Source organism: Antrostomus carolinensis, unplaced genomic scaffold (genome assembly GCF_000700745.2).
Source record: "Antrostomus carolinensis isolate BGI_N321 unplaced genomic scaffold, ASM70074v2 scaffold14197, whole genome shotgun sequence".
Taxonomy (NCBI): domain Eukaryota; kingdom Metazoa; phylum Chordata; class Aves; order Caprimulgiformes; family Caprimulgidae; genus Antrostomus; species Antrostomus carolinensis.
In genome coordinates, this window is record NW_010326718.1 from 5,652 (window position 1) to 32,855 (window position 27,204).

The following is a 27,204-nucleotide window of genomic DNA, read 5'->3' on the forward strand; positions in this document are numbered from 1 at the left end:
AAGAAAATGAAGCATCTGATCTGCTTCCTGGTTTGGTTCCTCATTTCTGGAGTAGGAAGCTTTGATCTTGTTATCGACGAAATCCCAGATGTGAGTATTTCAAGGCAGAGCCTAGAGACCTAAGAAGGGAGACCCCTTCCTTGCTGAAGTCAACATCGAAGCTGCAGCTGACTTCGGTGGGAGCAGAACTGAGTCATTGCTTCATAGCTCTGCTTATATCTCATGAATTCTCTTCTACTTTTAGCTGTAAATGGGATTGTTCTGGTAATTGGTTTTCACCTGTCATTCATAGGGTTGCTTTTTTAATATCATTGAAGTTGGGATAGTATGGGCATAACTTCAAGTTTCTCTTCAAGCCAGATTCATATTTTTACCTCAACTTTGCTTTTTCTGGTGGTTTTAAACATTCAAGTGGGCTTCTATGCTCAGACTTTCAGTGTATTTCATATCCTGTTTCCCTGGAATAAGCAGAAACAGAGCACCTAGATAATTCTGTGGATATGGACCGCTATGAACTTCAGCGAAGTTTCATATGGACTCACGTTTTGGTTAACAGGAATTCAAATATGGAGTTAATATCTTACTGACTGTACATTCCTCCGCAGACAGACAAGATAATGTATAGAAGAGCTTGTAATTGCTTAGGATAATACAGGGATGAAAAGAAGTGTAGTTATAGCTTTGACTCTGAAGATCAACCCAAATTTAAAACCCCAGACTCAGGCAAACTTAGACCTGGGTGTCTATATTGATTTCTACACTGCAGTGTGTATTGTAATATTTCTATTAAGTCAGCCAGGATGGTGTGAAGCTTTCTTTTCTTTGCAAAATTCACAAAAAAGAATTAGTGAGTGAGGATATCCTTTTTTCTTCTTCTTCTTCTTACAGCACTTTTCATGACACAGTGAGATTTTTATCATGAGTTTGTAATTCCCAGGAAAAATATTCCAGACCTATGGTCCTGTCTAACCATGGATGCTGTATCAATTTAACATCAATGTGTTTTAACAATGTAATTTTGTGCAAACCTTTGTGTGTATGCTATCATAGAACTTGGAGAGGAGTGCATGATCTTAAACTTCATTACCATAAATTAAAACTTTAACAAACTTTAAGAATATTGCTGTGGTTTAAGAGCCATGCTTTTAATTGAATCAATGCTTGCACTTAGAAAAGATCTGATGTTCCTTTGTTGTCAGTGGGACAATTTTAGTTCTTGGGTATATTAATAAAAAAAACCAATGATAATTTCTACTGATTTGAGCAGAAATTCTCTGAACTTCCTGATTTAACAGAGATCAGTATCTGAAATGCTGTAGATACCACAGATGGACCCATCCTCATGATAACCTGCCTCTTGCTCTTTATGATCATTTCAGTGTGTTAAATATTACTCCTTGTTTAGGAAGGAAAGGTTGTAAAATGATAGTAAAGGTCATGATCTTAAAAGAGTATATAGAGCTGGTTGGCCACAGAGGAAACCAAATGTGTGAAGATGCAGCATTTTGGTCTCAGGTGATTTGCACCTTTGCTCCCCAACCAAGGGGAAGTAAATTTCCTTTGGAACTCTATATTAGAGTGCTAATCAATAATAAATCAAGTGATAAATCAAACAGTAAGGCAGCAGCAATACCTCTTTCTTTCCTCCTCTTTCTCCTCTAGGAAGTGGAAAACCTGATTGACCTAGAAATTGATGGATTTCCCTCAAGCTCCAAGACGAGAAATGGCAGGTACCAGGTACAGTACCCAAAAAAGTTTCAAAAAAAGGGAAGCAAAAATGCCTGGGAGCTCTCTCCAGGTGGCTTGTTCTGTGTCAAAATCTGAGAGTGCACAATCAATTGAGACCTGCAGGTCCTTATAAGTATTGAGACATCCATATCTCTTTATGAGATAAGAATTGCTAGTATCCTTTACGTAGTACCTAGCACAACAAGGCTGTGTTCCATATCTGAGTTCATAAGGACCATAATATAGATGCTAAACAACCGAGATACTTGTCTGTCTGACTTTATGTGTGGGAATAATCCCATTGATACTGGTGAGGCTTTTCCATGAAAAAATGGAAAAGAACTTCAGACACTGGCAAAGTAGGCTGAAACCTGTCAGTCCTGCAGGTGATCCATTCATTCATATTTAACTCGGGTCAAAAGAGTGCAGCACGATGCCACATGGGTAATGAGCTGGTGGAGCCTGAAACCAGGGAAGAATATTTGTTTCCAGCAGGTTGATGGGTTGGAGATTATTGAATTCTGTCGGCTTCTGAAACAGAAGCATTTAAAACAGCATTGCAGGAGTTTTCTTGTGTTTTACACTGTAGTAATTAAAGATAATAATCATTAAATCAGTTGTTTGAACTTTTATTGCACTGCACGAAAGAAATGATCAGAGTGGACCTTGTCCCTGACCAAGCTCTGGTGTTGCCTTTCTTGAGCTTGTTCAATATAGTGAAAACAAAAGATCCTCTTGAGTAAAGTTGGATTCCCCAGCATCTTTGAAGTTAAGCACAGGCAAACATGATTCTTCTTTACCTTAAGGCTTTTCGAAAGAGGCCTCACACAAAGTGTAAATGTAACTTATTGACACCTGAAGCCTCCATTATACTGCCAGAAAAATGGAAGATTTTAGCATAAATATGAATGAAGCCAGCTCACATTTGCCAGAACTGTATTTAAATAATTTAATGATCTAAGCAGAAATCCTCTCTAGCTGCACTTCTTCAGGGCATCACTTTTTTCCAACATGTCTGTAATTACTGCCATATGTTTTATGTTGCCTCTGTTCCCCAACTTTCTGGATACGTAGTAATATAGACATATACGTGCAGTAATTTGCAATTCTACCAGTGGTTTTATTATACCAGTTATTCCGTATATTCCCACATATTATTTCCCATCTCTACCTATCAAATGAGTCTTTAGAAACCAGTAGAACTAAGATCTCAGCTATAGGATGAGCTACACTTATGTTAGTTGAGTTACAATAAAATATTGATAAATGAGATTAAACTGAACTACACGAAACATCTTGAGACAGTAGCTCTTGGCCAACAGCAGGCAGAGTTGACCCACTCACTGTGGATCACGAGAGGAAGGCTAGCTTCCAAATTTTGTTTTAGCACTATGTTTTTCTGCAGTGAAGTCACTAGCCCATTGGCAACAAGACAGCAGAACGTCTCTGCAGATCCTAGTGATTAGCTCTAAATAGAAATAATTGTTTTCTATGCACAGATCTGATATTCTGGAGAAAAATATTTGCTCCTGAGTAATTCCAAAAATACTGTGTCTCAGGTATGTGAATGGTACTCATGACCACAGAAAGAGAGTGCCCCATGGGCTGGAATGCAGGTAACCTTGTGAACCTGTGTGTGATGGTACACCGCCATTATCTCTGTTTTAGAGAGAGATAATGGAGCTTCTGTCTAGACTGTGAGGCAGGATGTTCTCTAGCATGGCCCCCAGTACAGGTCCTGATCTCTTGCTGTTCAGACCCAGGTGAGATCATATCTATCTCCTTACTGCTCTGCCTGCCTGGTTACCTCTCCATGAGAACGAGCACAAGAAGGAAATATGCAAGGAGAGAAAGGGTAGAATCAGCAGGCTGGAGAGACCCCCAGCTCCCAGGGTATAAATTCGACCAGAAAGACCAGGCTTCATTTTCAGCACTATGAGGACAAATTCTACCAAGACTTAGGTTTTAAATTGCTCTTCTCGCATCTCACAATAAGGGCCATTATCCTGTGGAGGAGTCTGAAGAGGCTGCAATTAAATTGCAGTGTGTTAAAAACTGCTTAGGAAATGGGTCATGTGAAAACAAACGAATCTGTGAGGAAACAACACCTCAAAGAACTGGGAGGACCTGCCAGGTAGATCTCATTGTCTTTCTAGTTGCTCATGCTGGGCATCTGCTTTTCCACCTTTTGCTTAATTTACAGATTCTTATGACTTTCCCTAGGAATTTTCATGCCCCAGTAGAAAAGTAATGTGCTTTGAATGCAGTATAACCTCTCTGAATCTTCTTTCCTTGTTGTACTAAGTTACATCTCAGAAGTAGCCTGTGGAATGCAACTTGAAAGCAATGGTGAGTTAGGTATCCCATAGATGATCTAAAATCTGTAATTTCTTGTGATGCATTACCTCTTGCAATGCATTCCTCCCGTAGACATCAGGGCTTCTTCTTCCACAAACAGGACAGGAGGAATCAGGGTCAGCAGCCCTGGATAATAGTTAGGTTGAAGTACCCAGTATTTTCTTGATGGTAGACTGCACAGTAGTTGCTATATTCATGCCCAGTGATTCAAACAAAGATCATTATGGAGCCTGCACAGATGTCAGGAGAAAATGGGTCTTAGTATCTGAAAATAGGACCCAGCATCTGTCAAGATCAGATCCTTAAAACAGTTCCTGAGACACTTGTCTCCACCCTAATCAGCGATTAGTCACATGTTAGATATTACACAAGATACTTTTTCTATGCAGTGTGATCATCAGCAGATCTGGATGTGGTTTAAAGGCAAGGATCACCCATGAATCCTCGTGCCAGTGAGGTTCCTACAAAGCCTGTGTTCTCAGTAACCACATCAGTGCTCAAACCTGACTTATAGTTGTCTGTAGCTCTGTCCTCCTGACCTGTTGGAGTAGCTTCCCTCTGCAACCTTTGAGATCTTAGGGGGCTGGTTGACCCACCCCATGTCTGATCTCTGACAACATCATTACATGTACAAGTGATAAGATCATGTCTCCATCAGCGCATCCCCCTTCTCCTCCACCCTCACAAAAACAAACAGGAAGGAAACCTGGGCATCTTGGAAGTTTTAAGCACCATTTGTAAAGTGAGTCGGGAACCCTAAGCTCTTCTGAGAACCAGAAAAGTACCACAATAAAACAAATCCTCTCTGTGCTAAGATCTTGGTCTTCATTTTTTCAAAATTAAATTCTTTTCAGTTAAGGTTGATTGAGTCTTAATTTGTATTCATGCTGGTGACGTTTCCTATACCAAGGGTATGTGTGGGGACAACAGCCATTCTTCATGGTCTGGTTCTATATCAGATGTTAAGGGTCCAGTTCACTGTACAGTGATGTTTGTGGGGTGTCAGGATGGATAGATAGAACAAGGATCAGTCCATCAGGCTTAGCAGAGGATCTCTAGAGAGCCATAAACTTCCAGATCCTGAAATCCCAATCTGAATGTTTCAGGTGGAACCTGTATAGCTGGTAAATATATATAAATATATATAACTAGTAAATAAAAACTTGTGTTTGTTCTCAGGTAGGTGGAAATCCTACAGTCTTTCTACCTGTCTTTAAAGGATCCTTAAAATAACCTCATTTAAATGATCTTGCTATGATATTTATCATCTCTTGCAGCCCAATATTTTCCTAGTTACAGTATCTTAATTAACTTCAAATGAACTTAGTAACTGTATAGCAAACCTTATATGCACCATGTGACTAATGCAGTTTTCATGAGCATCTTCTGTGGTTTTGAGTCCTCTTGGATTGAAGTGCAACTGAAACCTGAGATGAAACTGATATATTTTGGTATGTTTTTATAATTTAGCCATCAGTATCAGAACTAGTCTCCTTAAGTTCCTGCTCATCATCAGTGGAGTTGAACAGCTCAGTTCAGTTGCCTACATGTACGGCTCGAGCAGTGCCCAAGACATCTTACTGGATGTCAGATACCATGCAAGACCTACAGGAGCCTTGTGATCTCCTGAAGCCTCATTTGAAGGCCAAGGTGGTACCCTTGGGCACCTTCACTGGGCACCCACTCCTCTAACCAGTACAGTCAGCATGGTTTAGGGCAGGACTTCTTCAACCAGATGGAGATATCTGTTTTCACATGAAAGGGATCACTCCACTGACTGTGAAGGGCTGAGCTTGCCTAGTTGTGATGATAACACCAAAGCAGATATCTGTGTTAAACAATTGCATCTCCCCCTAGAACTAGCAGAGCCAAATCCCATCCCAGGATTACTTATGCAAATTTAAGTTTTAGGAAATCAAACAGAATTATTCAAATGGCCACAAGATGTCACCACCTTTTCATAGGAATTTCCAAATTGAAATATTCATATGTCTGGGAAAAAAACCAACTGTTAATGAGCAGTTTCTAGCAGTTCTAAGCATGTACATAACTAACTTCATGTACGTATAGGTATATAAATGTAATGTCGATTACACAATAGGCTTTTGTATACATATTGCATATACTACAATAATATTAGTATATATTCTATAATGTAAATGAAAACAAAATGAACTAAAAAGGTCTGGGGTTTCAGGATTTTCCACTTTTCCTAAAAAAAACCCCAAAATGTTAATTTTTGTGTTAAAAGCAAAAGTTTCTGAGTATGACTTTTTACCAGCATGTTTTGCTTTCAGGAAGGATGTTCTTGTTCTAGAAGAGAATATTTTTTATAAAGAATAAAAGACAGAGGAAGAGAGCTGTCCTTCTGGTTTTGATAACCTCTAAATCACAGCTGGGAGATCACATGCTCCAACATCCCATGTATAAATACATAAAATAACACAAATGTTATCTGCACACTAAGTCTGAGAACTCAAACCAATTCTGATCATCATGGAAAGCAGCTTTTCGATGTTACCACTATTTGATCCCTGTCTTGAAACAGCCTTAATCTATTTCTTAGCTTTGCTGAAATATGTTCTCCATACTTTTCTTTTCCAGCGAAGCACATCCGACTGGGGGTATGTTGGAGATCTGGTGAGTTTTTTTCTACCTCTGTGGAAAATAATACTGAGCAAAGTGATTTTCTAGTTAACCATTTTTTGGAAATCAATCCTTTTGTTTGCTCAGTTCCTTGTTTTTACTGCTGGTTGGCTATTAACCTATTTTCTTTAAACAGAGCACTGTTTGCACAATGTTGTTTATACAACTGCTCTTGGAGGGAGAAGGGTATGGCAAATATGAAGAAATAAGCATCCAAAGTGATTAAATATCTTAATATATCTTAAAACTGTTCTCCTGCTGCCATGGCTTAACCATTTACAAGACTAGATTGGTAACCAGTGTTTCAGGTCTCCTTTATTTAGGACCTTTATTGAAAATATAAGCAAAATATGATGTCAAGGATTATTGTGTACCCTTCTATGCTGAATTACACCAACTGAGTCATTCCAAGGACTGGTTCCATGGTTAAAAGCAAAGAAAACATTCCAGCTTAATAAATTCCCCCTTTCAGCTAAAATGTTATAATAAACTATATTCACATGAGTATCCTGACACAGTTGCCAGGTAAAACATGGAGGTGTCTTGAGCTTGAGTTCATGTCCTGTCTGGCTGCCATACTGTAATGAACACCAGTTGAAAAAAAGACACTGAGGCTATAAAAGGGGTTGATATTGCCCTCTAGGGCACATTTTCTACCTGTATTCCAAATTTATAGAGTAATTTTGTCAATTACAGGTGGAGGACGATGACAAGATAGGTCTCTACAGCTACAAAGTTCAATCCACTATAACGTCACGGTTGGCCAACACAATGATCCAAGCCAAAATGGTGAATAACGCAAAACGGTCCCAGCAGATAGTGTTTGATGTACAAGTCCCCAAAGGAGCTTTTATTGACAATTTTACTATGTAAGTAGTGAGCAGGTATCAGCCTTGTGCTCTGGCAGGTTCAATGTGGTGGCAAAATGCGATGGGAGGGAAGCATTTGTGAAAGCAAAATATCTCATTATTTTCCAGCTTCAGTGTGATTTTAGCGGGCTTTCTCAAAGAAAAAAAGCTCATGTCATCATACTGTCTGTCCATCTCTTCTTCTCCAGTGATTATTGGGCCATTGGCCAACATCAACAAAATTTGACAAGAGGACAGAAGTCTCAAACAGACTTAGCTCCTACCTTCTTGTGCAAGTTGGCACCAGATGAAAGGAGAGAGAGACCCAGATTAGAGCCCTCACTGAACAGAAAGAAACTAGCCTGGTTCAGTACCCATTCAGAGAGGCAGCAGCCAGATTGCTGGTCAGCAGACATGTCCTGATTCATGTTCCAAAACAACCATGACATAAGTAACTGCCTGCCCTGACCAAAGGATGGGGAAAGTGTGGAGGTAGTGGGGGAGAGCAGATCCTTCTCAGAGTACCAGTGCTGGCTATTTGAAACAAAAAAGCAGGTGATGCAAAAGATACAGATCTAGTGGAAAATAGACTTCATTACTTTGGGGTTAAACAAGAGCCTTATTATTTCATTTCCCACCAGATTAGATTTCACTGATGTTTTTCTAAAATGAAGAAACAGTCGTCAATTGTAAAGTTGTTTCTTTTGCAAACTGACTGTGTTTCTCTCTCCTAGGGATGTCAATGGTATAACATTTACCAGCAGAATTCGGGAAAAATCTGAAGCCAGAAAAATGTACTCTCAAGCAAAAGCCAAAGGCAAAGCTGCTGGAATAGTAAGGTATGAAGACTTTGGCATATGGAAAATGTACTGAACTTTTTCACAGGAGAACTGGGGTGACCCATCCCAGGAGGAGCTAGATGAGGGGGAATCCTGGAAATGAAAAGATGAGGGGGAATCCTGGAAATGAAAACGAGTTGTAGAGGCAAGTTTTACTTAATTACAGCAACTCTGATATCAATTGTCAAAGACTTAACTTGTGTTCCTGCTTTCAAATTGATAACACATGTTGTACTAAAAGACAGCTGCAGTTCCCTGGTATAGGCCACAGTTAGAATCAGACCCAGCAAATCCATAACTCTAAACCAAAATGCAAAGAAGATCTCTTTTTCCTTGTATTTTTTCAAAATAACCCCACAGCTGACTTTTCAGGAGCAATGCCTTGGATATGGAAAACTTCAAAACTGAAGTGAATGTGCCCCCAGGGACAAGGATTCAATTCGAACTTCACTACCATGAAATGATTCGAAGGAAACTGAGCTCCTATGAGCACGTCATCTCTGTGAAGCCAGGACGCTTGGCAAAGCACATGGAGGTAAAGTAGAGATGGTGGGTGTAGGCAGCACCCCACAGGTGAATCCTCACTGAGACAGCAGCCAAGGTTCCTATGAGTCCCACAGCAGGACACTTCATCTACAGCTCCTTCCTTTTATATGGGCTTGGTACAAATAGCCTCAAGGTCACTGTATAGCCCAGCGTGAGACCCTTCAAACCAGGGGCTATGTAGCTACATGAGTGAGAAGTAAATACATCCGGCCTTCTCTCCTACTACAGTTGGGCATCTCCTGAATTGTGACTGACTCATGTCAAAACCACTTGGGCAAACAAGCTTTGGTCTGTATATACCCTTGTGTAAAATTGCCTTGACTGAAGGAAAATAAGTAATATTTGTTATTTATTTGGAACCGTACTTTTCACAATAATCCCAACTTCATGGGATAGTGTCCTATGAGAGCAGATGTTCTCTGAATGTCAGTCTGTCCACAACTGGCTGCCAGAATATTATTTGTCTTATTCTTACCCTCTTTCTTATGCACATTCAAAGATGTTCTCTGTCATCCATCAGCAGACACAGGGCTAGCTATATCCTGTTTCCTATTTCCATCTGGCCATTCTCATGTTCCTGTTTCATAAACTTCATCTTCAGCTTTCCATGGCTTCAATATAAGCTGTGGAAGTTTGTTGCTCACATTTCCTTGGTGCAAGCTAAGATCTGCTTCAAGCTGTCCAAAGGCCTGAGTTAATCTTACTGAAAAAGACTCCATGTCCTGTGTGCTAGTAATCTTACTAACTATCCAGAAACACAACCAGAAAAAGCCTAGACTAATGGGATAAAACCTTTATTATCCAAATCACCTTTGCCATCCAACCAAAAGCAAAAATACTCTCTGTCCTGTCAATAGCTCAATAGCATAAGTAGAGAAGAACAGAACTCATCATTGAATGTGAGAACTTACCATCCTCCTGGACTCCTAACCCAAAGCAACTCTTAGGCAGAGTCATTGCATGCTTCTTTCATGTTTTCAGCATAAACAATGGTATCACCCTTGACTTCTATCCCACCACTTGCCCCAGCAGGTGAGAGAGAGGGGAAGAATGGGCATTTCCAACAAATTCTTTCTATTCTTTGGATAATTTTATTTTATTTTATTTTATTTTTGGTCTTTCCGTCATGGTCTATTTTTGGCATTGCATGGATCTCCACCACGAATGAGAATAACTCTACTGGAGCAACCTCAAGGGCAACCCACCCTTCAGCTGGAGTTTGCATGTGGAGGGTTCACAAGATCCTGGTACAACAGTGGAACTGCTCCATACTAAATGTCCTCCCTTCCCACCTTTAGGTGGATGTCCGCATTATTGAGCCGCAGGGAATTCGCTATGTGCATGTTCCTAATTCATTCGGAGATCATTTTGATGGAATCACCACCATCTCCAAGGGAGAGAAAAAGGTAAGAGTCACAGACTGGAAATAGCATTAAAAGTTCAGGTTTCACACTTATTCCTATGCAGTCGTGGTGTTTTTTCATACCTGCTGGAAGCATGAAAAAATATGGCAAAAAAAAAAAGTGTCTTCATTACTGATACCTAAATGTAGGCACAAGAACACTCAAATACTACAGTGGCAGCAGTACAGAAATAGTGTGTAGTCTATCCATCTTTGCACAAAGCTTTTAGTTTGTAATTCTGATGGAGCAATGCACTGAGATTGCTGGATGTGAAAAAAGTAGGTGATGAACATCAAGTGGAATAACTCCACTCTGTTCTGAAATAACTCCACAATCTCAGTTTCAACTGAGAATCTCTGCACAGTGACTGATTTTAGAACTGCTCTTTTCTTTAACATTCTTACCCCAGCTTCCTCCAGCATAGCTCTCGTGTGTAAGTAAACCCTTCTACAGGTAAAGACTTCCTCAAGAAACTTCAAGCAGTGACTGTGGGAGGGTACAACTCCTCTTACTCTTACATAGACACGTAACGCTGAGTATGTGAATCAGGCCCCAAAAGTCTCTCTATACTACTGCTATAATAATATCTCAGGCAGTATTTTTTCTCAATATCCAGGCTCAGCTTTATGTCTTATTCACCCACATTTCTATTTTATCAAATTATTTCAGAGGTAGTGTAAACAGATAACCTCTGACCAAGTTTAATCATGAATTTGAAGGCAAATAAGTGAACACTAATTCAGAGTCCCATTCAGCTCTTTTTCTGCTCATATCAATTATCTGGAAGTGTTGCTGCTATAATGAAATTTAGCTGTCATGGCAGTATTCTTAATAGCATGTTTAACTAAGATATAGCAAAATATTGCCAATATTAAGAGAATCTCAAGTATTCTTGTTCATAACATTAATGCAGAGGGACTTTTCATATGTTTTAAAGATCTCACATTATGAGGAAGGTCCTGTGCAAGCACTAGACTCTGTGAGTGTAGGGGAAATCTTATTGCTGGCAATATATATATTGTCTTCTCTTCTCAGGAAATTTCAAGTTATCCAGTCAAAGCAGAGAAATAATACCATAAAGCCTGGATGAGCAATGACATGACTAGTGAAAATGATTCCTACTACTCAATTAACAGACAAATTATAAGCTCTCGTTTGTTCAGAAAAAATAAATTTAAAAGCTATTTTTTAAAGTTGATAACATTACGGATAGTTTCAACTAGGAAAATGTTAAATGAGCCAACATATTAGTTACTAGAAATGGCTCGCACAGCTCTAATTGAAATATTTGTTGCTGTAGATATGGGTCACCACGATTGTGTCACAGTTGCTACTACTGAATCAACATATCCAGGTGAACCTTAGTACTGTTTTTCATTTGAAGTGACAAAGCCCATTTTCTGCTTAAACAAAGTATACAAATAAAGGAAGAAGAAAACCATTCAGTGAAATAAGATATTTCATAAATAGTTGAACTCTTTTTGTTTCAATGATCCACCTTCCATACAACATCTGATTGACTGATGATCACTTCTCATTTCAAGGCTCATATTTCTTTCAAGCCAACGATGGCTCAGCAACGAAAATGCCCCACGTGCTCAACCACGGCAGTAGATGGAAATTTTGTGGTGCAATATGATGTGAATAGAGAAACCACAGGTGGAGAACTGGAAGTAAGTGTTGCTGTTTAACCAGGAAGGGAGATCTAAGAATACAAGAATTGTTGTCATTAAGCAAACTGTGCTAAACGTCATCATTCAGGAGAATAAACATGAAAGAACTCTGTATCCAATTGAAAGAATAGAGATATTTTAAGTGGGCAGAATGGATTTATTTAGTTTATGACTAAGACATGGTTCTACATATAGTCTGGAGCAGATTCGTGGCTTGTCCAAAAGCCCATGTCTTTTATATTTTGCAGCACTCTGGTGATTTAATGTTGAATCAGAGGACAGAGTCATTGGAAGTTGTACCAATATATCTCAAGGAGACAACCAGAACATCATTATTTTTATGTTAACATGAAGCAGAGTTATGGGATTGAATTATTACAGACATAACAGTCTTTTAAAAAAACTTTTTTTCATTATTCCCTATGCTAGTGCATGGCAGTTGTCTGAAAATCAGTCTCTGCTTTCCTTGAGAAAAAGTAGATGTGGAATACAAATGGTGTAAGGCTACAAATACAGAGACATCCAGAGCTGAAAGTTAGATTTGGCCTATAAAGAAGAATAAAATTTTCTGCTCTGTTATGGTCTTGAGTTTTCTGACATCTTTACAACAACTCACTTCATTGTGATTTTTTTTTAAATTTTATTTTTCAGATTTTTAATGGCTATTTTATTCACTTCTTTGCTCCGGAAAATCTTGATCCTCTGCCCAAAAACATTTTATTTGTTATAGACGTCAGTGGCTCGATGTGGGGACTGAAAATGAAACAAGTAAGTGTTTGACCTCTGTTGCAAAATGAACTTCCTGCCAACTTTTCCCATGTGCCTTACCATATAATGCTGCAGCAGGCTGACACTCAAAATTACCAACTAAGCTCTTTTCACTTAACTCTGTGAAAAGTTTCACTGAGTTTGGAGAGTATTTGGTGAAGCAAAGACTTCATGATTTTACTCTTTATTTGTAATGCTCCTTCCATGTTGTAAGGAAGAGCTGATGCCATCAGAATATGGATTTTAACTCTAAATTAAAATTTTAATGGACAGATGACAAAAAATTTTGCAAAGGCTTTGATCCCCTTTTTCTCTAAACTTCTACTGAATCCTGGGAAAGTCTCAATGGGGATACTACATCCTTGCTTTCAAAAAGTTGTGGACAAATGGTTGATAGCCCACTGAAGAGCAGTAAGAATTGTTTAGACAACATAACTCTTGGAAATGGTTGATAGCCCACTGAAGAGCAGTAAGAATTGTTTAGACAACACAACCCATGGCAGGGGGGGAAATGCAAAAAATAGGATATTTTAGTCTGCAAAAAAAAAGACTTGGAGAGACATAATCAGCCTCCAAATATGCAAACAATAGTTCCAAAAGGGAAACTCATCAACTGACATTGGTGTCCACCCAGGGTAGAATAAGATGGAAACAGATGGATTTACAGCAGAAGAGATTTATATTAGATACTAAGAAAAACTGTAGTGCTGAGACGGGAGCTGAGGAGATTGTATACCGTGTGTCACTGAGGGTTTTTAAGAACTGCCTAGACAAACAGTCAATGATGATCTAGTTATATTTGAATTGGAAGCACAATACTAAGGCTTGTTAGATTGCTTCCTTGGGGAAATCATTGCTTCAAAACTAGGATACAGGCTAATTGTCACTTGTTTACATCACACATCTTCAAACAGATGTTACCCAGCCTGAAATGGCAGCACTGCAGACAGAGCTAAGGCTCCTGAGCTGATACAAGCAGTTCCTCTCTCCTTAAACCACAATGTCTCACAAACTGCTTCTCTCTCTCACCTCACTCTGTATTAACAGGAGTTAAGTAAGGGTGGGTTGAGTCACATGGGTTTGGTTTTGCTAATTGCATTTTTTCTGTGTTTCTTTGGATAAAAGTTCAATTTTATGTATGAAGCGCAAAAAAAAAAAGAGAGATTTGGGTAGCAGATGCTACTTTGGATTCCAGTGCTCATGTTCTTATTCATCAGAGGCATCTGTTTGCTTGTAGTCACAAGTTAAGAAGATGCTTTCAGCAATAGGAAGCATAAACTCATCTTCTCTTAAATTTCTTCTTCGCAGACCATCGAGGCCATGAAGGCAATATTGAGTGAGCTCCGTGCTGCTGATCAGTTCTCCCTTATTGACTTCAACCACAATGTCCGATGCTGGAGAGATAATCTAGTCTCAGCCACCCCAGCGCAGGTTGAAGATGCTAAGAAGTACATCCAGACAATCCATCCCAATGGGGGTATGAGGTTTTTGATTGCAAGGTGCTCATGGAAGTTAGATATCACAGGAACGGGTACCCCAGATGACTTTCAGATTAGCAGAGTATTCCTGAAAAACAGTCTGATTCCCAAGATGGGAAAAACATGTCATGGGGTTAAAGGAGAACAAGAATTCCAGTTTATTGAGTTAGGGGATGGGATGGCATTTCCTTCTGCTGAATAATCATAGAATCATAGAATCATAGAATCACAGAATGGTTTGGGTTGGAGAGGACCTTAAAGATCATCTAGTTCCAACTCCCCTGCCATCAGCAGTGACACCTTCCCCTAGATCAGGTTGCTCAAAGCCTCATCCAACCTGGCCTTGAACACATCCAGGGAGGGGGCATCCACAGCTTCTCTGGGCAACCTATTCCCATTTCCCCTTGTTCTGTCAATACTTTCCCTTATGAAAAGGGAGCCCCAGCTCCAATAGATAGAACATATGCCATAGAATAGGTACCTTTAATCTATAGGTCCTACCTCCAGCCTCACAGATCCCAAGAAAAACCAAGACTGTCTCATGGCTTTGTAAAGCAGATCACAAGCAGCCCAACTCTAGGGTCTCCACTGCCCATAAATTGTAGACTACATCATGATCTACTAAATGCCACCTTGTGCAAACTGCTCATTATTTTTGTGGCTTCATTCCCTGTCTGATAAACAAGGACAGTTACCTTTTTCAGACTTACAGCACTTTGGATGTTTCATTTGTTAGTTCTTGATCTACTTGTACAGAATGGGCTCATGATCATTTTAAGCTACTGCTCTCTGAAGTGCAATTCTGGTTTAGTTGTTCAGTTATTTGTACACCAATAGTATGTAAAGGCTCTCCCCAACATCAGAGCCTTCTGGTGACCTGGCATCTTCATTCCCAGAAACTTTCACTGGCAACATGTAGGGTAGGATCAATATGAAGTTATAGACTTGTCCAAGATCTTCAGTGTGCTGGGAATAGGAACCCATGTTGAGTATATGAATGCCTCGTAAGTCTGACTTTGTTACTCCAAATGAACTGACAGACAAGCTATGAGACCCGCTCCCATCCAACAAAGCCAGTTTGCAATGCAGGATTTTATTACCCTGTCTCTGGAGCTGCTAATGTTCTTTCTTGACAAACAGAATGCCTAGTTCCTGACTGCTCAGCCTTCTTACTCCTGTTCCTCTCACACTAATTGCTTACTCAGTCCCTTTTGCACCACAAGCCAAACCTTTAGACATGGTGAGTAAACCAATCGAGATGTCCAAGGCTGGTTGTTTCTCACTGGTGCCAGGAAAGAAAGTTTCTTCTTTTCTCATTCAATCATCTACCTGCAAACTCACTACTTCTTCCCACAGCAAATAACTCCCAACACCACAAATTATCCCACTGAAGTTAGTGAGGTGTATGGGGAAGAATGGGGGGGTGAAAGCCTGGGATGAAAAAGGATATCAACATCTGGTTTCTGAGACAGCAATCTCATTCTATGATTCTTGATGAAACTTACTGCAAAATGCATATGTATGTGTATATACAGATGCTCTGAGACAGCAATCTCATTCTATGATTCTATGATTCTTAATGAAACTTACCGCAAAATGCATATGTATGTGTATATACAGATGTGCATAAATTCATATAAATACATATTAATCTATTTCAACATCATGGTAAGAAAAAAGTAACATGTTGCTGTTACTGTACATTGTGACTAATTCTGTTCATTTCTGTAAATAATACTGCTGTTACTGTCTGGAAATAGTCTGTAATCCAGACTATTTCTACTTACCAAGATGTACATCGTGACTAATTCTGTTCATTTCTGTAAATAATATAACTATAGGTAAGGGAAATAGGGAAGGTTTGTTCAACACAATGACCCACATATAACATATTTCAGCTTCTATTTCTTTAGAGAACCAGAGTGCTAGCAGATGTGCCGTAAGCATCACATTGCTGCCTTGATCTCAGGTCTTATCTACGCTGATTAATTCCACTAGACTCTCAGAACTGATTTGGATTTGACAAGAGACGCAACAAAAATCAAACTTGTTTTCTTCATTGTGTCTTTGACAGGCACAAATATCAATGAAGCTCTTCTCCGAGCCACATTCATCCTGAACGAAGCCCAAAGCTTAGGGATGTTGGACCCTAACTCAGTCTCCATGATTGTGTTGGTGTCTGATGGAGACCCGACAGTAGGTAAGGATCCTTCTTTAGGTGGGAAGAGATGCCAGTGGGATTAGCCTGAGAAAAGCATGCAACATGTAGACCCTTTGACAGTAAGTTAAAAAATTTCATCTGCCCTTCATTCCAATGCCTGTGCTGCTCTTTTTCCAAGGGCTGTAGGTGCCATGGGGCTTTGCACAGGAATTTTCAAAAACTGACAGATTACGTTATGCAAATTATGTACTTCTTGCAATTGCAGAGATGAGCAAGTCCTTTAGGAGAGGTACACACAACACCCTTAGAAAAAATTTCCTCTGCTAATGACCTATGCAGTCCCAAGTGTAACATCAAAATCAGGAAAATAAAGCAGAAAGCAAATTAATTTGGATTGGATTTGGTACAGGACAAAAGCAATTGCTTACTGCAACATGCCAGCCTAGAATAGGCTGCCATTAAAAATACTCCTGATAAAAAGCCCCAACAAACCCCAGTCACAATGGTGGCAGAGAACATCTTAAGTATAAGAAATAAACTAAAATCTTTGTGGATATGTCTTAGTCTGCAGAGATCTTGAAGCAGTAATTCTGGGAGAAGCCTAGGTGTGTTCCAGTTACAAACTCCCCAGGAAGTTTATAAGAGCACTGGATGTACAAAGAATATGCATCAGATAGAAAAAAAGAGTTCAGAGAAATCTTCTTCAGTAGAAAAAAATTGTTAATTTCCATCCAGGAGAAGCTTGAATGTCACTGTAGGCACTGCAGAATGGAGATCTGCCATCTGAGCTAGTTGTCTAGATTTCCCTTATATTTAAGAGAGAACCAAAGGCACTGGAAGAGCATGAATGCACCTACCTTGATGGAGACTTCCTCCGTTGCTCAGATGGATGTCACCCTTTGTGTGTCTCCAAGGTGAGCTAAAGCTGACGACAATCCAGAAGAATGTGAAGCAGAGCATGAAGGATGAATTCTCTCTCTTCTGCCTTGGGATTGGGTTTGATGTAGATTACGATTTCCTGCAGAGAATCGCAACTGACAACCGTGGCATGGCCCAGAGGATTTTTGGAAATCAGGAGACTTCTGCCCAAATGAAGGTCTGTTTCTGACTTATTGCCTCTGAAACTGAGGGTCCAGGTCTGTTCACAGCTGTGGAGCTGAGTAACTTCACTAGCAAGAGCAGAGTTACTGTAGGTTCATAGGGGAGGTCACAAAAAACATTTCTTCTGGAGAGTCCTGAAAGATGACAATCATGCATTAGCTTAAGTGATCCTAGTTACATAGATCCGAGATTCTAACCATAAAAAAGATTTTCTGAATTCAAATTAAGGCCTAGTTTTTACCTCAGACCACTTCAGCACCAACAAGAGGCCTAGATTTAAACACTAAATGCTAATCCAAACTTTGCCAGTGGAAGAAAAAGTTCAGCTCTAGGACCCTATGGCTCCAAATCCATGAGCAGCAATTGCTGAAGAAACTCTTACATCCCTTATTCTGTTTCTGTTCACTGGTTTCATGACCTGTGCAGGCTTCTCATACTTCTTTCCCAACACAGGTGTGATAGGACACACAGCTGTGCCAGGACACACTACATGGTGTTCTGCCAAACAGAGCAGCTCTGAGAGTGCAGCCCCTTGGTATGAACATCCTCCACCCATAGCACCCATGGGCACCTGTTTTCCCTCTCTGGTCCCCTGTGCCAAGCCCAGCTGTGCACACATCCCAGTTCACATCAGCCAGGTACAACAGGGTCAGAAAATGATAGACAGTCTGAAGCACAGAAGTGAAAACAAATGAGATATAGGTCAAGTTTTTGGCAAGAATTAGGTAGGAAGAAGCTGTGTGTCTTCCACAGTAGCAAAGAGCTGACCCATCTGATAATAGATTCAGGCCCATACACACCTATGCTGAAGCCTTTTAGGTCTAGAAGAACACAGCCCATGGGCTTCTGACCATCCTTTGACTTCCACAAGACTTGGACCAGATCTTCTTGCTGTACCCCCTTACAAGTGTACTAAGGTCTAAGTATAAAGAAGTCTACGTTCTCTGGGGCAAAGCAAGTCCTACTTGTCCATTAGAGCTCCAGGTTTTGTCATCTACTCTCCTTCCAGTAAGAGTGGCACATGTGGAAGGGTTGCTACAAGCACAACAGACTCACTTCTCTGTCTCTTTCCATCTCAGAATTTCTACAACCAGGTCTCCACCCCACTCTTGAAGAAGATTCAGTTCAACTACCCCCAGGAGTCAGTGTCAGATGTCACCCAAAGCAGCTTCCACAACTACTTTGGTGGCTCGGAGATAGTAGTGGCTGGGAAGGTTGACACAGAAAACCTGCAGCACTTGGAAAGCATCGTCACAGCGACAGCAGTGAGTGAAGGTGTCCCTAGGATGCCTGCTCCTGGGGTTTGGGCTGGTTCGTTCACTCATGTGCACAGTCTCCTTGCTGGAGGTTATTGCAAGCCAAGTGTTTTGTCTGCTTGGGTCCTTGGTGGGAGCGTGGAGAAACCCTGTGGAGGTTTGTCCAACAATATTTCACAATAGTTTCAAGTACAGCCATGAATAGCCACCACCTGCATCCTGCATCCTGCCAAAGGAACTTCCTTCTGATAAGAAATATGACAGACAAAAATGGGGTGGGAATACTACATCCAGATCCCTCTTTCTGAGGAGGACAGAAAACACTCACACACTTATGGGGCTTAGAAGATGACATTTGTTATTTGCTGGAAAAATCAAACCTGTTCAATATTCTTTCCTACCAAAACACAGTGCAGTCCAAGGGTCTGTGCAAGAAAGTGGAATCTGGGTCCTGTTCCTCAGCATGTGGAAAAGCCTGAGGGGAGGAGAGCAGAGGTCTGTTGAGAGCCTCTTCTTTTGGCATGTGGTAGCCTCCTCTTTGCCTACTGCTGACAGCTCCTTTACCTGTTCTAATCCACTGTCACTAAAAGTGTCTTTAACAGAAGACCCTCTTGCTACAACTCCTCTCCCCATGGCAGTCAGGCCAATGGTGCTGGACTTTCTGATCTAGAAGTGAGCCAGAGTGGGTCCTTAATGCCACCCATGCCAAGAGGGAAACTCAAAGCCACCTCATTCTCCTGAGTCACCTTCCATTATCTTTATCTCTTACTGATTGCATAGGCAAATGCAGAGCTTGTCATGGAAACCCTGCGAGATGTTGAAGAACTGGATGGCTTCATGAAGAAAGACAAATATGCAGATCCTGAATTCACTAGGAAGCTGTGGGCATATCTAACTGTCAACCAGATGCTGGCAGAGAGGTGAGTAGAAATGTGGTCTGTGATGGGAGGGAAGTGAATCTTGAGAGCAATCTGGTCCTCTCCAAGACCACAACCACAGGGTTTCAAGTGGGTAAGGTAAACAAATGAAAATAAAGGTAGGTAGGTAGGTTGTGGAGTCTCCTTCTCTGGAGATGTTCAAAACCTGCCTGGACGCTTTCCTGTGTAACCTGATGTAGAGAACCTGCTTTAGCATTGGGGTTGGACTGGATGATCTCCTGAGGTCCCTTCCAACCCCACCATTCGGTGATTCTGTGGTTCTGTGATCTCTTCAGTCACATTCTTCCTATTTTTAGCATTCACAGATATCAGGCAATAGACTTTGGGAGCAGTTAATTAGAGGAATGAGGGTCAAACAGACCTGGCTGTGGGTCTTAGTGAATTAAATGAATGGGAGCTTTGCCTTATGGATCCTGAGTGAAAGCTATGGAGGGGTTCAGGATGAATCCCCTCTGAAGCAGAAAGAGGTCTACTGAGACCAGGAGATGGACTGGGCTTCTTTGAGTCCAGGCCAAAGCCCACAGAAGCCAAAAATAGTCTTCTTACGGAGAGTGCATTCACGTAGGCCCTCAACCTTTCTTTCTTGGAATACCTACCAGTTTGTCTCTATGACTGCTCTGTGGAGGCATTGTCATGGCAGCTGCCCTGTAAAGCTGCTAACCATGCCTTCTGTTTTATTTTCCACAGAAACACAGCCCCTACTGCAGCTTTGAAGAGGAACATCACCAAATCCATCCTACAGATGTCCCTTGACCATCATATTGTTACCCCCTTCACAGCCATGCTGATTGAGAATGACGAAAAGGATGAGATAATGCTGGCAGACCAGCCCAAAGACCCCAGAAGGGGCTGCTGCCCAGGTCAGTGTCTCAGTCTGTCCATTCCTCTACCTCTCATTTTGGCTTTGTTCTTTTTGTGTTGGAAGAACGACTGCGTTCATTGTTCACTCTGGGTGTTTGTGCTTATAGGACAGCCTGTATATTCAGAGAAAGCTGACCAAATCTTCAACCAGTTTGAAAGCATCCTGTTATGCAAATACTCTTTGGAGCCATTGGCTTCAGTGAGGACTGAATGTGTCAACATTGCAATGGCAAGGTTTCCAATAAGCCTACAATGTCACAGACTGAACACTTCACTGGGGCAGACATGTCTAGTTCCCTGCACTGAAGCTCTAGAATTGAGTAAACCTTATTTTGTCACAACTTTTAAACCTTGGAAGCTTCCTAGGATTATTATCAATCAGCCATGAACTCACATGGAATCTGAGTTGTCGTAACAACAGAGTCTCTCAGTAATTAAACTTCCAGATTTAAATCCATTACTTCAATACATGTTCCAAGGTCCTTTTTGCAGCAACCTTATGTCCAGCTAAATGAGGCGGGGTTGGCTTGTTCTGGCATTATATAGTAGAGTCAGTCTCAAACCAATAGCTGTTGTGGATGCCCCCTCCCTGGAATTGTTCAAGGCCAGGCTTTGAGCAACCTGGTCTAGTGGAAGGTGTCCCTGCTGATGGCAGGGGGGTTGGAACTGGATGATCTTTAAGGTCCCTTCCAACCCAAACCATTCTATGATTCTATGAAAGCTTTTACCACATGCTATTTTTTTTTTAAATAAGATTTTTATCTAGCAAAACACTTAAGCCTTTGCATGGGGGCTTTCCTAAAATGAGGCCTGTTTGCATGAATAAGAATTTAAAAAGTCAGGCTCCATTTTTCTACCAATAGCTTATGGTAAATCATATTCCTCTGGTGGAAACACTGGAGTAAATCCATCCTAAATTCATTATACAAATCTGTCTGTTGTAAAGTATGTTGCACTTGCTTTACATTGGTATAACAGCATCAGGTTATGATCTACAGCATTACTCTAAGAATTAAACTATTCAATATGTCAGCACTAACAAAAACCTAATTCTGCCTGTCATTTAACAGGTACTCTTGGATTAACTCCAAACGCACCCAATAATAACAAAGGTATCCCGTCCTGGGCCAATGTCACAGCAGTACCAGTCAGCTTCATGCCTGAGCAAAGGAGTCCTCCTGTGTCTTCTCTGAGCATAAACAGAGGTAAAAGCTGCAGTATTTCTCTGCAAAGAAACACTAGAGAGCAACACTCATCACCCAATAAACAAATAAAGGTGATACAACCAAAGTTATTGGGCTCTTCAGGAATTTCAGCTTCTGTGACAAGATACTAAGCTCTATGATGATGAAGGAGTCCATCAGTTGTCCTCATTTTTCTTGTTGAGTTTTCTGAATTGTTGCAAAAGCCATGTCTTTGTTTAGGAGCTAGTCCACAAGAGAACAAATGAACTACTGTGAGAAGGTGACAAAGATATTTCACTGCTGTTGCAGAGGACATCGGTGTGAAAGGTCCTTGATACAGCCCCATGCAATCATGTGCATCCCAAATCACAGCCACCTCACTCAAATTTTTGCAAATCCATCCCAAGGATTAAGCTTTCCTTTATAAAATATTGAGTATTTTTTATTTTAAATAGATGAACTGGTAAAAATATGTTCTAAGTTACAAACATAAGACTAATTTAGATCCTAATAGGATCCCAGTGACCCCATCTTCTGCTGCATATTTCCCTGAGTCTGAGGCTGTTCACTGAGCTCACATTCAGCTTCTCCGTAGTAGCAACGTTAATGTAAAGTTACTGGCATTGTAAATGACAGATGAATGTTCTGTGGTAGATAAAAATCTGTGAATGCACTGATGACTGATGGATCCTGTTAAATGCTCGAGCCTTTGCCACTGTTTAGTGCCTACTTAAAGAAACCAGCTGTGAGAACCTTGCCTATAAAAGCAGTCTAACTACAACATCTCTGGGAGTGTGCCTGTGTACAGATGTGTGTATTTACGTAGCTATCAAACAGCTAGCCAGCTCCTTCTCAGCGTAGCTCAAGGGTTAATCTAAGACTTTGGTTAGTCAAGAAATTGCTTGGAAAAGAAGGTGAACAAGGCAAAGTTACCTGTCCATCTTACACACGTATTTTGCACTGGAAATTCTTTTTGTTCCTGGAAATGTTGATCGGGACAGGCCTTGGCATCAAGTTGAGGAAGATCAAGCAGTTGGTGAGAATAAGGAACAATGGTTGAGGGCTATATTCAAAAGACTCAATATAGTAAAAAGATTCAAGACATTCAAAAGCTCCTTCACCCCTTGAAGGGTACCTACCCCACCATTTCTTGTGAAGACATTCCTGGTCAAGGGTTTAGGATTTGTCTAGTATACATGAAGAGTTAAATAATTCCAAAAGTTGAGGAACACCAGTGAAGGAATGGAAGCTGGCCTGGCTATCCCCATAGGCAACACTGAGTACAGGCATGTCTCTGCATGTTGATGGGGAGATGGCAAACACCATTGAACCAGCAAGGGCTGGGAAGTTTTTTGAACTTCAAGGAGAGATGGGAGGAAGCTGCCTTCAGTTACTGGTGCAGGTTTTGTCTCATTTGAGGCAAATTTTAAAGAATATATGACTTTCAGGGAGGCCAAATACCACCAGTGTTAAACACACTGTGAGAACAAGTCCTGGACTGTGTTCCTCAGAGAGGTTGGTAGGCAGAGTGTATCTTTAGCCAATATCAGTGTGGTGGTATGGACTTGTAACATGTCTGAGAGCTTCTTAGTTTGAGAGAGTGATGTCCTGGGAGTGTGTCACTTCTAGAAACAGGCAACAGCTGAGCATCAAGGAGGTTGGATATTAGTTTTGAGCAGAGGTGTTCAAAGTCCTGTTTTCCCTGCCTTAAGTCCTTTCCTGGATCTAGGCCTCAAAGGTGTGTCCCTGTCTGTCTGGTGGGTCCTTGGTCTCACCTGGAGGCTGGCTTCCATCAAGAAGAAATAAAGCTTGGCTTCTAGAACTCCAGGTTGAGCCTATGGCACCCTAGCATGCAGCTGACCAGTTAAACCAGTCATTCACTGCACTTGGCCATGATCCTCAAGCCAATAGCTTCACGTCCTTTCCTTAAACAGGGGAAGTATATGAGGAGAAAGTGTCTGAGGAGCTTTTGTGAGGAGCATCTGAGAACTTCCTTAGCTACTGCAGGGGTGGAAAGGACACTTGTTCTACTCTGGGGAGACCCTAAAAGTGCATCAAAATTCTCCAAGTGTCTCAGTCTTTGTGTCCCTTACCTGTAGGGCAGGTACTGGCCTGCTTCTCACACCTGTTTCTTTTTTGTGTTTCAGTTGACAATGATCCACATTTCACCATATACCTGCCCAAGAGCCAAAGGAACATCTGCTTCAATATCAACTCAGAGCCTGGAAAGATCCTAAACTTGGTTTCTGATCCTGGTACTGGTAAGGGAATAAAACATGGTTTACTTTACAGCACACTACTTCTCTCAGTTCTGAAAAGCGTTCAGAGGGAGCAGGAGAAAGGCCTCCAGGGAGGACTGTGTGCTAACAGGATTGTGGCCAACAGATTGAGCGAAGTGGTTATTTCCCTCCACATCTGGAGTATTGTGTCCAGTTTTAGGTTTGCCAGTAGAAGAAAGATGTTGAAAAACTGCATCAAATTCAGTGATGGCCACCAAGATGATTATGGGGCTGGAGCACAGGACATAAAGGGAGAGACTGAGACAGCTGGGTTTGGTCAGTCTTAAGAAAATAAGACCCACAGTGAATGTTGTTGCTGTCTACAACCACAGAATCCAAAGGTAAAGGTGGAGCCTGACACATCTCCAAGATGCATAGGTAAAGGACAAGAGTCAACAGAAACAAGTTGCCACAGGTGAAATTGAGAGTAGGAGTGAGCTATTAGGAAAAACATTTTCACTGCCAGGATGGCCAAACACTGGGAAAGGAGCTGAGATAGGTGAGGAACTCTCCATGATAGGTGAGGATTCCCTTTGCTCATTTGTACTTTTAAAGAAGAAAGTGGAAGGTAGATACAAAGAAAAATAAAACTGGAGGAATCCCTGGTAACAGGCAGAAAAAAATGTGCAACTTTACTCCCAAAGGAATCAAAGGGAATTGGCCTCTTCTTCTCAGAGGGCTTCACCTCTCAGCATTTCTTTAACTTCTGGAAAAATACATGAAGAGTGATGAGCATTTGGAGCAGATTAAGCTGGGCTGGAAATGTGGTACCATTCCTCCACTGCCCATCCACTCCATGCCCTTCACAGGTGGCAAGGACCAAATGGCTTATCAGTTAGCTCATGCTACCAGAAGATCTAACAATTCCCACCAGATTAACATGCTAGGGGGTGAACAGTAGTATCAGAAGGTGGTTTAACAAATTCTTCTCTTCTCTTGGCTGAGAACATGAGAAAAACAGGGGTCAGTGGGGACCCTGTTTCTGCTGATCCCATAGTACTCCCTGCTGAGATCAGAACTCCAAGTCTCTAGGTGGTGCTCCAAGATTAAGGCAACATCTGCTTCTCTGCTCTTCACAGGAGTTGTGGTCAATGGGCAGCTTGTTGGGGCCAAGAAAACAGAGAATAAGAAACTCAACACATACTTTGGCAAAATTGGGTTTTATTTCAAAAACAAAGGCCTGAAATTGGAGATCACCACAGAAACAATAACACTGAAAGATGGATCTTACGGCATCACGCTGACCTGGTCTGACACGGGCCACATCATTCGGAAACAGTAAGTTGCTGAGCATTAATTGTCCGCCCTATGGAAACCATTTGCAACACAGTGTTGGACTGATCCAGCTATGGGTGGGATCCAGGTCACAGGGTGCCTATGTATGGGCAGGTGAATCTTAGCTCTCGTTACAGTGAATGACATTAGGCAGTAGGGCCAAGAGTGCGATCCAGTTGACCAGACACAAGCAGAAAGAGCTGAATTCCTCTCCCTGCTGCTGACCGCATTAGCTAAGACCAGGACTCAGTTGCTTAAACACAAACACCAAATGTTATTTGAGATACCTTCAGGGTTCCTGATGTGATGGAAAGCAGAACTCAGAACATCCAAGAGACCTTCACCTGCAGATTAAAAGCTAGCAGCCATGCTGGACACCTTACAGCATAGACACCTGAAGTCTGCAAACTTGCTGAGGGTGCACTCAAGCTTGCTGAGGGACACCTGTTAATGGGATCACTTCCAAAATCTCCATTCATTGTAGGAAGAACTTAAATCTGTAAGGGCAAGATTTGGTTGCCTCAACATGGGCATGAAGTGTCTGTCCTATTAGGCATTGTCCTGCCAGACCTCTGGGTACCACTCCCAAGGCTGTGGGTTTCTGATGGATCCTCTGTCATATCTGCCAGCCCCCTGCAGTTGTTCTGGATGCCCTGAGACCATCTCAAGGGACCTGTGTGGGGGCAGCTGAACTGAGCCCTTCCTTTGTTTCATCTCTGTTAGACTTCTTGTATCTGTGAAGAAAGAAAGCAATGTTACTATCACCGTGGGGGAGGAGATGTCCTTCATGGTTTTGCTGCACCGTGTGTGGAAGAATCACCCAGTTAATGTTGACTTCCTGGGAATCTACATTCCCCCTGAAAACCAGTTCTCTCCTGCAGCCCACGGGCTGATAGGTAAGGGCTGCAGGTCAGGTGGTGGGAATGGTGGGGCACTAGGGGTTTTTGCTAGATCTTTGAGTGAATTAGTTGGTGGCAGTATCCTGATGGAGAAGGTGTGAAAATTATTCAAACAGAAAATGGAGGAGGTTCTTGTGATGCCCTGGAAGCCTCACAGACATTTTAGAACATCAGAGACCAGGAGATTATTCTTCATCCCAGCTGGGGAGGGTGTTTTCAAAACATGCCTGACTAGCCTTGGTGACACTGTGATGGGGCTTTGCCAGTCTGGATAAACTGCTGTGGGTTGAAAATAAACTCCTCAGACCTTCTTTCTGAGAAGACTTCTGTGCAAACCCCTGTAATTCAGCTCTCCCCTGAACACCAGCCCTTTTCTGGCAGTAGTATCAAACAAAAGCGAGGGCTCTGTTCACAGGGAGAACCAACCCTCCGAGCCCTGGACCCACCCAAGGCTCCTTTTAAGATGTGGGAATCCTGAGCAGCAGAGGTTGTTTTCCTAAATACTCTTTGCAGTTCCATTCTGCTTACTTAGACAAGTTTGCTGGCTCAAAAGCAGAGCTTTCTACCTTCCCAGTGTGGGTGATCCGGTAGCGCTGGAGACACAGTGCCCTGTGATCCATCAGGAGGGATGTCTGCTGCTGCAGCCAGTCTGGTTTTCCAAAAGTGCCCGGCAGCAGCTTCTGTGAGAGCCTCAAAGGTGAGGACACACAAAGAGCTGTAAACCTCTCTTTGATCAGGTCAGTTTGCATCTGAACCAGAAGTGTATATCCACCACCAAAGACCTGGGCAAGCTCCAGAGAAACCACAAGCCACCATGGAAGTGAAAGGCAACAAACTCACTGTTACCAGGTGAGAATAACACGCTTCATTGCTCTTTCTAAATCTGACTTTTTAATGACACCAGTGACTGTAAGCTTTTTCATTTACTGTACTTCACCAGTACAGGTTGGGGGCTGACCTGCT

General features: G+C 41.5%; 1 protein-coding gene across 1 annotated transcript; it reads left to right on the plus strand.

Moving 5' to 3' along the window:
• ITIH2 (inter-alpha-trypsin inhibitor heavy chain 2) lies at positions 1 to 27,094 on the plus strand. The gene is made up of 20 exons (XM_010171685.2): positions 1 to 90; positions 1,663 to 1,737; positions 6,691 to 6,726; positions 7,429 to 7,601; positions 8,315 to 8,419; positions 8,792 to 8,954; positions 10,264 to 10,371; positions 11,913 to 12,041; positions 12,693 to 12,809; positions 14,118 to 14,286; positions 16,362 to 16,487; positions 17,363 to 17,544; positions 18,629 to 18,814; positions 19,586 to 19,725; positions 20,431 to 20,603; positions 21,675 to 21,809; positions 23,936 to 24,049; positions 25,147 to 25,345; positions 26,066 to 26,238; positions 26,979 to 27,094. Exons 1-20 carry the CDS (start codon positions 7 to 9, stop codon positions 27,092 to 27,094), a joined length of 2,703 nt encoding a protein of 900 aa, XP_010169987.2. The 5' UTR covers positions 1 to 6.
• The last annotated feature ends 110 nt before the right edge of the window (positions 27,095 to 27,204 follow it).